The sequence below is a fragment of the Tasmannia lanceolata genome, unplaced genomic scaffold (assembly GCF_043159265.1).
Source record: "Tasmannia lanceolata isolate RefF3 unplaced genomic scaffold, GAP_Taslan_0.1 ptg000015l, whole genome shotgun sequence".
Taxonomy (NCBI): domain Eukaryota; kingdom Viridiplantae; phylum Streptophyta; class Magnoliopsida; order Canellales; family Winteraceae; genus Tasmannia; species Tasmannia lanceolata.
In genome coordinates this window covers 8,551,504-8,565,695 of record NW_027518692.1, presented here as the reverse complement: position 1 = coordinate 8,565,695, position 14,192 = coordinate 8,551,504, and the positions used below count along the sequence as shown (strand labels likewise).

General features: G+C 39.0%; 1 protein-coding gene across 1 annotated transcript; it reads left to right on the top strand.

Annotated features, from left to right (window-relative positions):
- The first annotated feature begins 39 nt into the window (after positions 1 to 39).
- LOC143845372 (syntaxin-32-like) lies at positions 40 to 12,443 on the top strand. The gene is made up of 5 exons (XM_077353686.1): positions 40 to 711; positions 9,460 to 9,710; positions 9,893 to 10,068; positions 10,898 to 11,104; positions 12,189 to 12,443. Exons 1-5 carry the CDS (start codon positions 480 to 482, stop codon positions 12,346 to 12,348), a joined length of 1,026 nt encoding a protein of 341 aa, XP_077209801.1. The 5' UTR covers positions 40 to 479; the 3' UTR covers positions 12,349 to 12,443.
- The last annotated feature ends 1,749 nt before the right edge of the window (positions 12,444 to 14,192 follow it).

Sequence of the window (14,192 nt, the reverse complement as noted above, 5' to 3'; positions counted from 1 at the left end):
TTCCCGTTTTCTAGAGAAGGACAAAAAATCAGTATTTCCTTGGGAGGCCTACCGTCATTCCTTTGTTACGAAGGAAAAAATTTCAGGCATTCGAGAATCAAAACGCGGCATTCAGAAAAAAAATTTTATTCTGCAAATTCTATTTCTTCGTCAAATTCTCATTGAATTTCTTCAGTATTCAAAACCGTTCGAATTAGAAACCCTAGGTTCTTGCAACGCCTCGATTTTATTGCTCAGAAGAGAAATCTCTAGTTAAATTCTTGAATTCTGCTTGAGGAAAATCGTTTTCGTGTCTAAACTGTTAGATCTGCTTTTTTCTTTTTCATTTTTTTTTTTTTTGCGGGATTGATCTTGATCTAGATCTAGGGCAATCTAAACGTGGAAACCTTAGAGTAAGAAACTGAGGTGATTTTCTGCGATTCTACACTACTTTTCTTCATCTTCGTCTCTTTAGAAAGCAATTTTGGGGTTTCTACAAAATGCCTGTGAAATCTGCTCCGTTGTCTTATCGGGATCGCACGCAAGAGTTTCACACAGTAGCGGAGAGGTTAAAGAAGTCATTTTCATCAACCTCAAATGTGCCTAGTAGCAGCTCAAAGCCAGAGGGACCCAGATCTACGGTCTCAATTCAATCTGAGTTTAACAAGAGAGCTTCAAAAATCGGGAGTGGTATCCATCAGACATCCCAAAAGCTTGCAAAGCTCGCCAAATGTAAGAAAATTGCTTTTATTCCATTTCAAAATAGAGGAAATTGCTTTTATTTTAGGCTATTTGTCTCATTTCTTTTTTTTTAGTGGGATAATTATTTTGTTGCTTGTTTCAAATTTTTTGTTTTATGTTTTTTCCCTCTTTCGTTGCGGCTTTGATGTGACATGAGACATTTTAGATAGCTTTAAGTAGGATTTACATCTATTTAATGACAACTATTATCCTAGATGGAATCTAACAATAACTCCTATGGAGGAAGACCACTTGTCCTTCAAAATGGACTCCGGAAAGATTGAAGCAATCTACCATCCCGATAAGGGTAAGATTCTCGTGTCTTCATTTGAAGTTCTGAACTAAAATAGGAATCAAGAAGATCTCAAGCTTAATTGGCAGACATGGACACCCCAACTTCAGAAGCAACCAGACTCATCTATGCTAGAGTCTGCGTAGAGGTGAGGGCAAAAAAGGAATTACCAAGCTCTGTTCGCATCCAAACTCCAACTGGTCTGGTATGTCAGCCTGTTGAATATGTCTGGAAGCCCTCTGCCTGCAAGCATTGCAAAGATTTCAGTCATCAAACTGAGAGATGCCCAATTACCCCAATTACCCAAGAGTCAAAACCAAACAAAATCAGGCAAAAGTGGATCCCAAAGAAGAAAACCATGGATAATGATCTGGAGGGTCTGGAAGATATAATTGAATCTCAGAAAGCCAGAGTAGATCAAATCGTGGAACCTACGAAGGAAAACCAGATAACTGAGGCAATTACCACTTCAAGCACTTTCAAATTACTGGAAAATTTAAGTTTTCAATCCCAAAAAACATGGTATAAACACTCCAGCTTGAGGAACCGGCTGGCATTTTCATCTGGTGTTTGACTCAAAATGTTGATTGTTATAATCAGTGGGTGAGCAATTCTAATCATTATTAATGAGGGAAGAAGATTGGCAATGCCCTAGTTGTCGCTATTATAATTTTGGATGGCGTTTTAGATGCAGAAGATGCTCACAGGTTAGATTGATTCCCTCTCCTCCTCCTGCTTGGGGTGCGGAAGGAGGATCTCTAGGGAGATCCAAACATGTCCAAGATAAAAGGCTTGGGGCATGGTTTTGTTCTCCTTGTCAATACCTAAACTATAAATGGCGGGTTGAATGTCGATGGTGTCATTCGACCAGATCATCATTAAAATGGATTCCTCGATCTCCTAAGGCGCAATCTAAGGATGATGCAGATAGTCTGTGGCCTGATTCGGGTAAAATTTATCGCAATAGAAACTCCACGATTCCAATTTTATCCATTTCAGGGCAGGAAATCAATGTGCGATTAAGTTCTCTCAGATCCTGCTTGGTTGGGAAAATGAAAAACCACAATGAGTCTTTGCAGGAGTTGCGGAAGTGGGCACAAGTGTCATGGGAACTCCCATCGTTACATTGCCCTTCTTTACTTGCCAAGGATGAAGTCCTTTTTTATGTTTGAATCAGAATTGCAGGCTTCACAGATCATTGCTAAGGGACCGGTGGCCTTGGATAACCTTTTGTTCTCCCTCTCACCATGGACAAAGGAATTTATTTAAGGAAAGGAGGCGCTTTAGATTCGTTTTTATGGCATCCCTTTGCATGCCTGGGTTGTTTCCACGGTGGAGGCTCTAGGGGGCCTCTTTGGCAAGGTTGTAGAAACCAAGATGGAGGGCAACCATCAGTATTGTATGAGCTTCATCCCGGCTAAGATTCTAGCCCCTCGATGGCTCTTCCCTACCTCTGGTGTAAAGCTCAAAATCTCTGACCAGGTCTATCCCATAGGGGTTGAGCTCTCGAAGGAATCTGTCGTACCAGAATTTGGTTCCTCCTTAGCGGCAGACCGACTCCCGGCGACAAGGCCACTACTTGGTGATCCGTTGGGCCCCATTGGGAATTCAAATTCAAATTCAAAGTTCCTTACAAGGAGGTCTGAGATGGAGCCGTTAGCCTTTCTAGAAAAGGGCTTGATAGGACCTGAACAGAGGCATGAAGATTTTTTGGGATTGCGGGTAAAGCCCAAGAAACCTACCCCTCACATCAGAAGGAAGTCTGTTCCACACGTTAGGAAGAATTTCGTCAATCGCGCCCCTGGTGGTTTTTCAACCTTCCCAGTCAGGGGTTCAAGTTCCAAAAGCCACTTAATGATGAATAAAATAAGCTCTATCTTGGACTCCAAACCGGGTGTAGCGAAAAAATTTAGCAGAATGTTTAGACTCTTAAAGTCTTATTCCAGGCCTACTAGATTTGGCCCTATCTATAGCTAAGTCTATAGCTGGGTTTCCCGGGGTTGGAAAGGGTTATGACAATTAAAAATAGCTGAACTTTTTTATTTTGGTATTTATTGGTTGCTAGGGAGGCGTATTGTTAGACTCATAGCTCTCCTCCCTAGGAGTGGTGGTTCCAAGGCTCTATACTCGCTTTGCTTTTAAAAGGCCCTCTCCATCTAGTCTTTTGAACACAGGACTCTTAACAAAGTAGGAATGGCTCTCCTTGAGGAACCGGGAAGGCCATTTTCCCTAAGCAGTCAACTCTCCCTATCTATTTTGTTCTGGGACTTCACCGGGATATTGGGAATCGGATTTTGTATTGAAGGGAGCCAAAAACGTTTCCACATTAATGCGATGGGTAGACGTATGGTGGAAGATGGTTTGACGATCAGCGACCCTTTGGAAGTCCTGATCCCATTTTTTGGGGTTTTATATCTGCTACAGACCCAAATTCAGCTTAGCATGGCTGAGTTTCTTCGATCTTTGATGGCTTGTATAGATCACCAAACTAAATGACTAGCTAAATAGTGATGACAAGTCTGTTTTGAGGAAAGCCTTGCATGAGAAGCCCCCAAGTTTGGCACTTGTTGTTGGATTCAGTCGGATGAACACCTTGGGGCAGTGCTATGGAATTTTGGGAGAATGATGAAGACTCGATAGGAGGACAATGCATGGATGGGAGGTCCTCACTGTAGCGGATGAATTAGTAGATTTTCTCCTTTGTTTTAACTGGTCTAGGAGTATGCTCCTGGCCATCCTTAATTGATTCTGTGTATTGCAAGTTGGGACCGCTGGTACCCAATGTAATTTCCATAGTATCAATAAAATCGTCAATTTTAAAAAAAAATTACTGGAAAATTTAGACCAAGATGAGGAGATTGAAAGAGAACAACAGAGTACAGATCTTGAGATCCTAAACCCAAGCCGCGGGTTATTGGGCTCTTCCCCTAAACCAACTATGGAAGATGGCTATGCTATACCTGAAGAAGAAGAAATAGAGAGTGAGGAGGACACTGAATCAGGTGACTACTCCGACCCTGAAGAGGTTCCCTCCTCATTCGAATCCTCCTTAGAAAAAGAAAATGATCCAACCAACACAAAAAGTCCCAAAGAATCTCAAAAAAAAAGAAAGTATCCTGGGCGGATGAATGTAATCAAGTCCACCTGATCTCAGTCGAGCAAGAGGATAGCTGTGAAGAAGAAAATCCAAAACCTGAGGAATCCAATGAATCATGGAAGGAAGTTTACAAGAAAAATTGGCCAAGACACACTCACAAAGAGCCCTACATATCCCTACCAAATTAGCTGATTATGTAATTCACAAGCAGTGAGCATTTAGATCTCTTAGGCTTAGTGTTTGTTGCTCATATGTGATGAGCCTTGGTTCTTCCTCTCTCGCATGTTCCGATTTAGGGATGGCTGTGTGCCTTTTATTGTATCATCTTTCTCTTTATCAAATAAACGGGTCGGGGTCCCCGCCAAACCCCAGCTTACCCATCGCAAAAAAAAGAAGAAAAAAAGCACTATTATCCTAGATGTCGGGGCTGTCCACATCACTTAGAGCCCACACATCACTAATGCAACTTATGAATCACGGACTTACTGATTTTAGTAAATACGTACTTATTATTTTTAATGTACGAACCTTCCCTCAGTGCCTATCAAAAACTAAGGAGGAAGCCCTAGGAAAGTTTGGATCTGCGATTCCCCTAGAGCAGACACCCCTCTCCTTCTTCCCAAGCTTCTTCTTCTCCCTTTCTTTTCCCTTTCTTCTTTTTTCCTTATTCATTTATCCTCTCCTCTCCTTGCTTCCTTCCTATCCTTTTCTCTTCCCTCTCTCTTCTTTCTCCTTCTTCTTTTCTTCCTTGTCTGGTCAGCCACCCTTCCTGCACCTATTGTGCAGCCATTATGATAGTAGCAGTAGGTAATGGGATCAAAAGTAGGTTAGGAAGTGAATGCAATAATTTAGCAATATTCTGAACTGATGTGGTGTGATTGAGTGTTTTGGGTTATCCTAGTTTAAGTAAATTCCCTTATCTCAAATTGCTTGAAGACATGCTTGAATTGCCGAAATGGGGGAGGATTAGTAATCTAAATTGTAGGAAATTGCAATTAACTTCTGATAGTGAAACACTTACCAGGAAAGTAGAAGATGCTCTTTTTTATTCAATCCATTTACATTCTTTTGAAGCTAGCACTGTAGCTAATCTTGAAGCCCTTGCTAGGTAAATAGAGGGGATGCACTTTTAATCTAAATCAGTACATTGATCTGAAGCTTTTGTGGTAGCTGATCATTTAGCGTGCGAAGTCTGTGATCTGGTATTTCCCATCAGTTGCCCTTCCATCTAACAGTTTGCTCTGTTTGGTTGCTGGGTTTTTTTTGGTCCCTGGGATTTATGTGGGAGAAAAAAAATCCCAGGAGATTGGTGGGAAAAAAAAAGTCCTAGAAGTATCCCGGTAAAATAAAAAGCCCATGTTTGGTTGACCGGACTATGGCGGGAAAAAAAAAAAACTTTGTTTGGTTGCTTCAACTGTTGGGAATTCGAAAATTTTTTCTCAAGCTTATTTTTGGTTCCTGGGTTTATTTTTGTTCCTGGGATTATTTTGGGATGGGATGAAAAGGCAATCATTACAAAAGTGGGATTAAAAAATTCACCAAACAAGCAATCATTACAAGAGTGGGATTAAAAAAAACCTAGTGCTAAAAGGCAACCAAACATGGGATGGGACCAAAATTTTACTAAAACTGCCTGGGGCAAAAATTTAACTGACAACCAAACGGAGCGGCTTTTAAGTTTATTTTTCTAGAACCTTTTTGGTCCTCTTTTATAACTTCCAAAGCACTATTTTCACGTGTGGATCATAATAAGATTTGACAAACAGCAACATGATTCTATTGTTTTACAACTTTCAAAACACTAGTCTCTCATCAGCCTTTTAAGGCTTTTCTCCTCTTAAGAATGCTTTTAAGTTTGCAATAAGTTACTCTATTTGCAACTTAGTTTACCCAGCCTAATCATAACATTCCACATTAAATTCTAGGCAGATCATATTTTATGTGGAATCCTTTTTAGTAACGAACTATATAGATAATCAAATCAATAAGGCATGAGGAAAAAGCAGTTGTAGGAAACATATCTTTAAAAGAGCACTAATAATTAGGAATATGTAAGTGTGTAACTGTAGTTTGCGAAATCTGGATCAGTAAGTCATGAGAAAGAAGCCAGTTGTAGGAAGCATCTCTATAAAAGAACACTTATAATTTAGAATATGTAACTACCGTTTGCAAAATCTGGATATTAAAAGTGATTTGTTTAATAGCATTGTAAAATATATCGATTCACTTATGAAAAACTGCATATGGTAATATGTACATAATTGTTTGAGTTAGCATTGTTGATTCACATATGAAAAACTGCATCTCTATAAAAGATCACTTATAATTTAGAATATGTAACTTTTCAAAATATGGATATTAAAAGTGATTTGTTTAATAGCATTGTAAAATATATTGGTTCACATATGAAAAACTGCATATAGTAGTATAGTACATAATTGTTTTAGTTAGTATTGTACAAATATCTGGATTCAAATAAAATATCTCAACAAGGTTTGGTTTGGATTGGTTGGGAGGGATTTATGGTCTTGGGAAGAACATTAATATGTTGATGCAAGCAAATTTTCATATTTGTTAGAAGAAATTTGTGTTCATATGCGTAGGATTTCTTTTATCAAACATGGGTGACGGATCATGGGGGTATCAGCTCCCAAAATTGAGAATTTTGCCAAAAAATGTTAATAAATTTAGAACAAGTCTCTCTGAATTTTTAAGAGTTGTGTTAAGATTAGAGTGTCACACGGCGATTGATTGTTAGATTTCACATAGTAGTTGCTGTTGGATTCAATTATTTGGTCATATTTATACATATGAACTATGTACACATATGAAGTCCTTGTGTGGATGCATGCATCTATGCTAAGATCACATTCATAATTAAAATGGGAAATCTATAGGGTGTGTTTGGATTACAGGAATCAGGGATCGGTATGGAAATCAAATTCCATTCCTATACCAATTCCCTTGGTAAAGGGAATGACAATTCCAATTTTGATGTTTAGATGAAATTTTAGAATCAGGGAATCGTATTGACATCTGCCTCTCCTCTCCCAAACCCTCTTCTCTCTCATGAATGATTTCTCATACTTCTCACAAACCTATCTTAGTAGCTATTCTGCTGCGAATCACTCTGGTCGATCAAAAATCCCGACAAGGAGAAAGATCCAAATCGCAACCCTAAGGAAGAGATACCAATCCTAACCCTATTTATAACATCTTTGAAATGCAAGTGTGACAACCCAATAGGGGGGTGAATTGGCTAATTAAAAATTTTGGGCTTAATTAGGTGGAAGATTAAGAGTTAATACATTAATTAAGCTCAAGTGAATATTCTAACCCTTGTTCAAATAAGCATAGTAATGAAGGGTAGGGTTTAGATATTCCAATCATGTGCATTTACTAACCCTTGTTCAATTTAAAACATAATAACAAGTTAGGGTTAGAGTTTACCAATCACCACAAGTGCAAGAGAAGAAGGAGAAAAAGAGTCATCCACAAGGCACAAGATTTATAGTGGTTCGGTCTATCACATGACCTACTCCACTCTTCCAAGTTTATCTCCTTGGGATTCTCCACTAAAAATGAGGTTCTTCAATGGCAAACCTCCAAGCCGTACAAACTCCTTCTCCACTCCAAAGGGGACAAACCCTTTCTGCACAAAGCCTTGCGAGGGGACACACCCTCTTACACGATTCACCTTTCTTAACGAGCCGAATCGGAGACCCTCACAACGTCTTCACATTTCTTAACAGGCCGAAGAGAAGACTCTCACAACGTCTTCACATTTCTTAACGGACCGAAGTCAACAATGAAGAACAAATAAAGATGAAAAACACTCAATGCCTCTTGATAAGCGGATTTCAAAGTTGTAAGCACACAATCACTCCAAGAAAATAAACAAATGAAAGCCCTATGGAGTGCCTCTTGATAGAATGTGGAAATACAAGCTCAAAGAGGTTTTAGCTTTTGATTTGAAGGTTAAAGCTCAAAAATATGAGATTTGATCTTTTCAAAATGTTCAAAAGCTTGTTTAGATAGGTTTAGATAGTGTATATATAGTGTATTTGAAAATATGACCGTTTGGGAGTAATACTATAAAAAACTGGGTTGAAAAAGTCAACCTGTGAAAGCCCCAACTGCTAGTTTGCCAGACCGCGGCTGTCGACCGAGCTACAGCGGTCGCCCGCTCCTATCGGGCGCACTTTTTTATTTTCAAATTTCTTACCGTCGCGGTCGACGGGCCCTTGGCGGTCTCCCAGCGAGGGCTACCTGTTTGCTCGAAAATTCAGCTCATAAAACCTATCCCGGTCGACCGGCCCTTGGCGGTCGCTCGCCCAAACCTATGACGGATTGTTCCTGGCGTTCCAGGAACACCTCCGCGGTCGTCTGGATCACCCCAGTCGACCGGCCCGCCAATATCCGGCAAGTGCTGGATTTCCAATTACCTTGCCACGGTCGCCCGGGACACCCCAGTCAACCGGCCCTGTATAAAATTCCATTTTTACTTTAAAAGTTCATGGGCTTTTGGGCCATGGTCTTTCGGCTTAGTCCTAGGTTTTCAAACACATTTTTGGGTGTGTGTATGGTTTTCAAAGATATAAAAAGTTAAGTCTGTAAACCATTTGAAAACCTATTGAAAGTGTATTATACATAAAATCAAGAGACTCTAAATACATTCTAAAAATGAATACCATTGAGTCTTCCTGGAATGTATCAGCTCCTTTGGACTTTCTTGGACTTCTTCAGCTTGTGAGTGAACTTCTTCAGCTGATTTGGCTCTTGTGACTTCTCATCCAATCTTCAATGCAAGTTGAAAGGTACATGAGGTGTCACCATGACATGTTCAACTCCAAGCTTCTTCTTGACACTTGATAGGGAACTTGTGGGATCTTGAACTTGAGCTTCTTAACTTTGAACATCCTCCAAATGGTGATGACTTCATTGTGAGTGCAAGCTCTTGATCATCATGTGTGCAAATCCACAAGCCATGTGTTGAGATGAGTTGTGTAATGGCGATTATGACATGAAATTCCTGTATATAACACAACACCTCAAAGCAACACATCAGTCAATAAATGCTAATCAATTTAGTTTGCTAGCATCAAAACAATAAGGTAAGGTGAATGTTTGAACCCATGGAAACCCTTAGGCTTACAATCTTGCAGTAGGGATTCAACCAAACAGAAAATATGTCCTTTTACTTATTTTTGGTGCAACCAAACGGATTCTTCTGAAAATTATTCCTTCCCTACATGTCATGGAGTGGGTCCTCAGATCTTAGTCTTTTGTTTTTCTGCTTTTACTTTGATAAAATTGTATACATAAGGGTCCTTTGCTGTCATTCTTGCAGTGGCAAAGAGGACATCAGTTTTCGATGATCCAACGGTAGAGATACAAGAGCTGACAGCCCTTATCAAGCAGGATATTACTGCTCTGAACTCGGCAGTAGTAGACCTGCAACTCCTCTGCAATTCACAGAACGAAGGTGGGAATATCTCCAGCGACACTACCAGTCATTCAACCACAGTTGTGGATAATCTGAAAAACCGTTTAATGAGCGCTACAAAAGAATTTAAAGATGTGCTAACCACGAGAACAGAGGTACTTTAAGTCTGCGACCACCACGTTTGGCTCGAACTTGGTTTGGCTTTGATTTATTTCTTTTTTTTTTTTGAAATGGTGGCTTTGATTTATTTCATTCTGCTTATTAGTGATTCTATATCTTTTATGGAACTGACTTGCTGTATTATTTCCTGGAACTTGGTCTATTTGGATTTTTGTAGAACTTAAAGGTTCATGAGAATAGAAGGCAATTGTTTTCCTCCTCTGCTTCAAAGGATGCTACCAATCCTTTTGTCCGGCAGCGACCTCTAGTTGCGAAGGCTGCTCCCAGTGCCTCAACTACCCCACCTCCTCCATGGGCAAATGGATCATCATCTTCATCTCAGTTATTTCCAAGGTAGTAATAAGTATTGAAGGTGTGCATGTTTTCTCTGCAAGGACATTTTTCAATTTTTGACATCCTAGAGTTCATAGTTTATGACTTGTCACAAAAGAACATGCATTTATTAAAATAATAGTATTACATTCTATCAAATCATTCAAAAAAAAAAAACGTATTACGTTCTATCAAAGTCAGTCTTGTGCAAAATAAGGGCCAAGCATTAAAATTTCAGTTTTCCAGCCCCCAAAACCAGTACGTGTTGTCTGATACTGAAAAACTGATGTATCTGGTGTAATATGTATCAGATCAGATTAAAATCCATGATAATTGGTTGTAATTTGCTCGAATGGAAAAATATATGGAACCTTGTAAAATATTGAGTGGGTATTGACATATTGTAGTCTCTGCAAATTGAAATGAAGTCTCTCTTGTTCTATTTTCTAAGAATGATTTAGGTATTGAGTATCCACTGGACCATTGATCTCCCTTTGGCGATGCCATCACTGTCCTTATTGCAGGGCACCTACCTGTCTATGGATGTTCAAAGGAAATTTGCAACACCATGCTGTTTGAACAAAATGAATACGTTATGTTCTTTTTCTTTCTTTTTTTAACACTTTTTCTTGTTTTTGCTGGGTATGCAAGACATTTAGACTTTGGTGATGATGTTTTTGAATCAAATAGAACTGAAAGTGACCAGTTCTTTTCTTCTCTTCATTTTCCTCCGTCTCAAACACACTGGAGTCTGAAATACACACCTGAACTTTAGTGTAAACACAAATACTTACAGACATTGTAGTGGAAATAAATATGGTATTTAAGGTACTACTTCACTGATTTCCAGGGGGCAGATGAATGGAGAACCATCCACACAAACACATGCATCGGCACAGCAACAGCAGCAGCAACAACAACTGGTTCCGGTACAAGACAGTTACATGCAGAGCAGAGCAGAAGCTCTTCAAAATGTCGAATCAACCATTCATGAGCTGAGCAATATCTTTACTCAACTGGCAACCATGGTTTCTCAGCAAGGAGAGCTCGCCATCAGGTTCTATTTTGCTTTATTAAGTATGTTTAAGGGGCCACCCTTTTCATTGGCGACTGATGGGACCTTCTGTACATGATTTAGAGCCATCGATTCGTTCAATAAGAAGGGTGGACTGTGCCATTTCAGGACCATTTTCAGTGACTGAATTGGGGCTATATATAAGTCAAGTACTATGTATCAATGTGTGCAAATACACATTTTTATTAAAAGCCAAATACGGTTATAATAGTAGGAGGAATGATAGATACAAGGGCCCTCTTTATGCAAGGGCTTGAGAACGGCCCTTGAATAGATCCACGTCATTATTAAAGTCGGTTGATAAACTGAATTCGGTTGCACCCAATGACGTGGTTCTATTCAAAGGCCCTTCTCTAACCCTTGTACAAAGAGGGCCCTTGCATCTATCATTCCTCTAATAGTAGTATTATTAGACCAAAATATTAGAAATTAAAAGAAATAAATGAGAAACTCAAAAGTCATATTTGTAATTTGTTAGTTTCCTTTGGAGTTAGGCCTTAGGAGGAAACTATGAAAGTGGGAACCAATATTCGGAAGCCCATAACTCCCACTTCCCGACTGAAACTATTCTCCTTAAAAAAAAAATACTCCCAAACATTCTCCCTTTCTCATCTACCGTCTCTCTACCCAAAGTTCCAAAAGCTAAACTATTCTCTCTTTCCCTCTCAAACCCTCAAGTTTTTTTTTTTAATTTTCAAATTAATGTATTAATAGCATCACGGTTCAACCTTAGTTGTACCGGTTTTGACCGTACCAGGAACATTCCCAGTTAGACCATTTTCCTGATTTTTAAAACATTACCATGTAGAGAGAGAGAGAGAGAGAGAGAGAGAGAGAGAGAGAGAGAGTGCAGATATCATCTCCCTATCGTCATATGAGAAATTATCCAATATGCTCACTCAAAAACTAAAAGAAGAGAAAAAAAAAAACGTGAAGATGCAAACAACAGATCGTGTGAATTGCCCAAACTGAATCATAATCATAAAACTTATTAGCCATCGCTAAACCAACTTTGTAGTAGCTGTTTATGAATATATTCTTTGTATGAATAGTATTTGCATGGCAGGATCGACGAGAACATGGATGATACATTGTCAAACGTGGAGGGAGCACAAGGGGCACTGCTGAAATACCTCAATAGTATATCCTCAAACCGATGGCTCATGATCAAGATATTCTTTGTATTGATAGTGTTCCTTATGATTTTCCTATTTTTTGTTGCATAGTAATGGAATAACATCTCTTTCCTCTGGGCTATACTCTGCTGTATTTCCATCTAAGTTTGCATTTTTTTTAATAGAGATAAGTTTGCATTTGTATCTCTCTTTTTTTTACTTCTTTCTTTTTGCATTGTTCAGCTCTAGCAAAGAAACTTCTCAGGCCATTGTTTTTGTAAAATTGATAGTTCAAGTATGTGAAAATAGAGATACTTCCTAGTAAATGTTTGCTCAGGATACAGACACCTGCTTCTTTCAAAGGCATGATGGTTTTGCTTTCAGTTGTATTCTGCTTGGCAAACACAAGTGACCAAGCTACAGGTGAGAAAATAAATGAGATAGAACTCTAAAACCAAGCTACAGGTGAGAAAATAAATGAGATAGAACTCTAAAACCAAATATCTTGAGGGCTTCATATTTCTTGCATGAGGACTGCTAAACTGAAGGGAACCCTTGCAAAAATCCAGGTGCGAAGGTCACCCTATTGGATCCACATCACACACTTCATTTATAATGGCACTTTAAATGAAAAGGTATAGGAATGATAAATCTGGTTGAGTGATGTGCATCCAATGTGGCGAGTTTGCCATTGGGTTTTTCCTAGGGTGCCCTTCAGTTTAGTATTCTTCACTTTAACATTCCTCATGTAAGACTAAGAATGATAAATTGAAGGCACCCTTGTAAAAACCCAGCTGCGAGGGTGGCCTACACAGGGGGTGCCCCTCTTATCCATGTCACCCAATCACATTTTCCTTTCCACTTAGCGATACAAAATTAAATGAATGATAAATGCGACTGGTTGAGGGAGATACAATGGAGTGCCCTTGCAGCTGGGTTTTTGCAATGGTGTCCTTCGGTTTAGCATTCCTCCTTACATTTGGAAGTATCACAGATTTAGCATAAATCCAAATCATAAATCCAAATGGTAAAATAAAGGTAGGCAAATGCTAAATTTGGATTTGGAATTCTAAATCCAAATTTAAGGTGCCATACCTAGGGTGTCCAAGAGGGAGGTAAGCTGGGATTGAACCTGTGACTTCTAGGTTGAAGAACAAAGTCTTGACCATTGAACTGGAGGCTCAATCCCAAAAATATATGTAATTGATAAAAATATACCCTTTTTTTTTGTTGGTAAGCTGGGATTGAACCTCCGACCTACTGGCGGAAGAACAAAGCCTTGATGAAAGCATTGTTTGTTAGAATTGGCTAATTTGACAAAATACATCGTAATCCTTTTTATTTATGTTGAACAGAAAAAAATAAAAATAGAATAGATGAAAATTGAAAGGAAAAGACAAAGAGGATTGCTAAGTCTAATCACGGGACCACATCACACATGGCACATAGGTGATTTTGTAATCCTAGTCGATGTCACGGGGATAACAAGCTAATACACATGGCACATAGGTGATTTGGTAAGGCGAAAGGAGCATAAAATTTGTAGGTAGGGCTGTATGAGTCGAGCAGTTCTTTTGATGTAAAATGGGTGTAAAACAAATTTTAGATCTCACTTTTTCATTTAAAAATCAGGATAAAATTTGTTCTACGTCACTCACAATCAAACACAAACCTCCCTTGTTTGTAAGGCAAATCAAATGAGGAAGATGTGGTGGAGTCAAAAGCAACTACATTGACATATAGAAATGAATGAAGAATTCACTACTTTAGAAAGTAGATAGAATTTCAGTTCAGTAGGGCTGTTCTCCGTTTCAGTAGCGAAGAAGGCGAGCATAATTTCATTTTCAACCAATTCGTTTAAAGAGCTCCTTCTTATAAAATTATCCACCATGCAGGGTAGCCAATTCCATGTGTTTATTCAGTGTAAAATCATCCATACAGGGTCGCCAATCTTA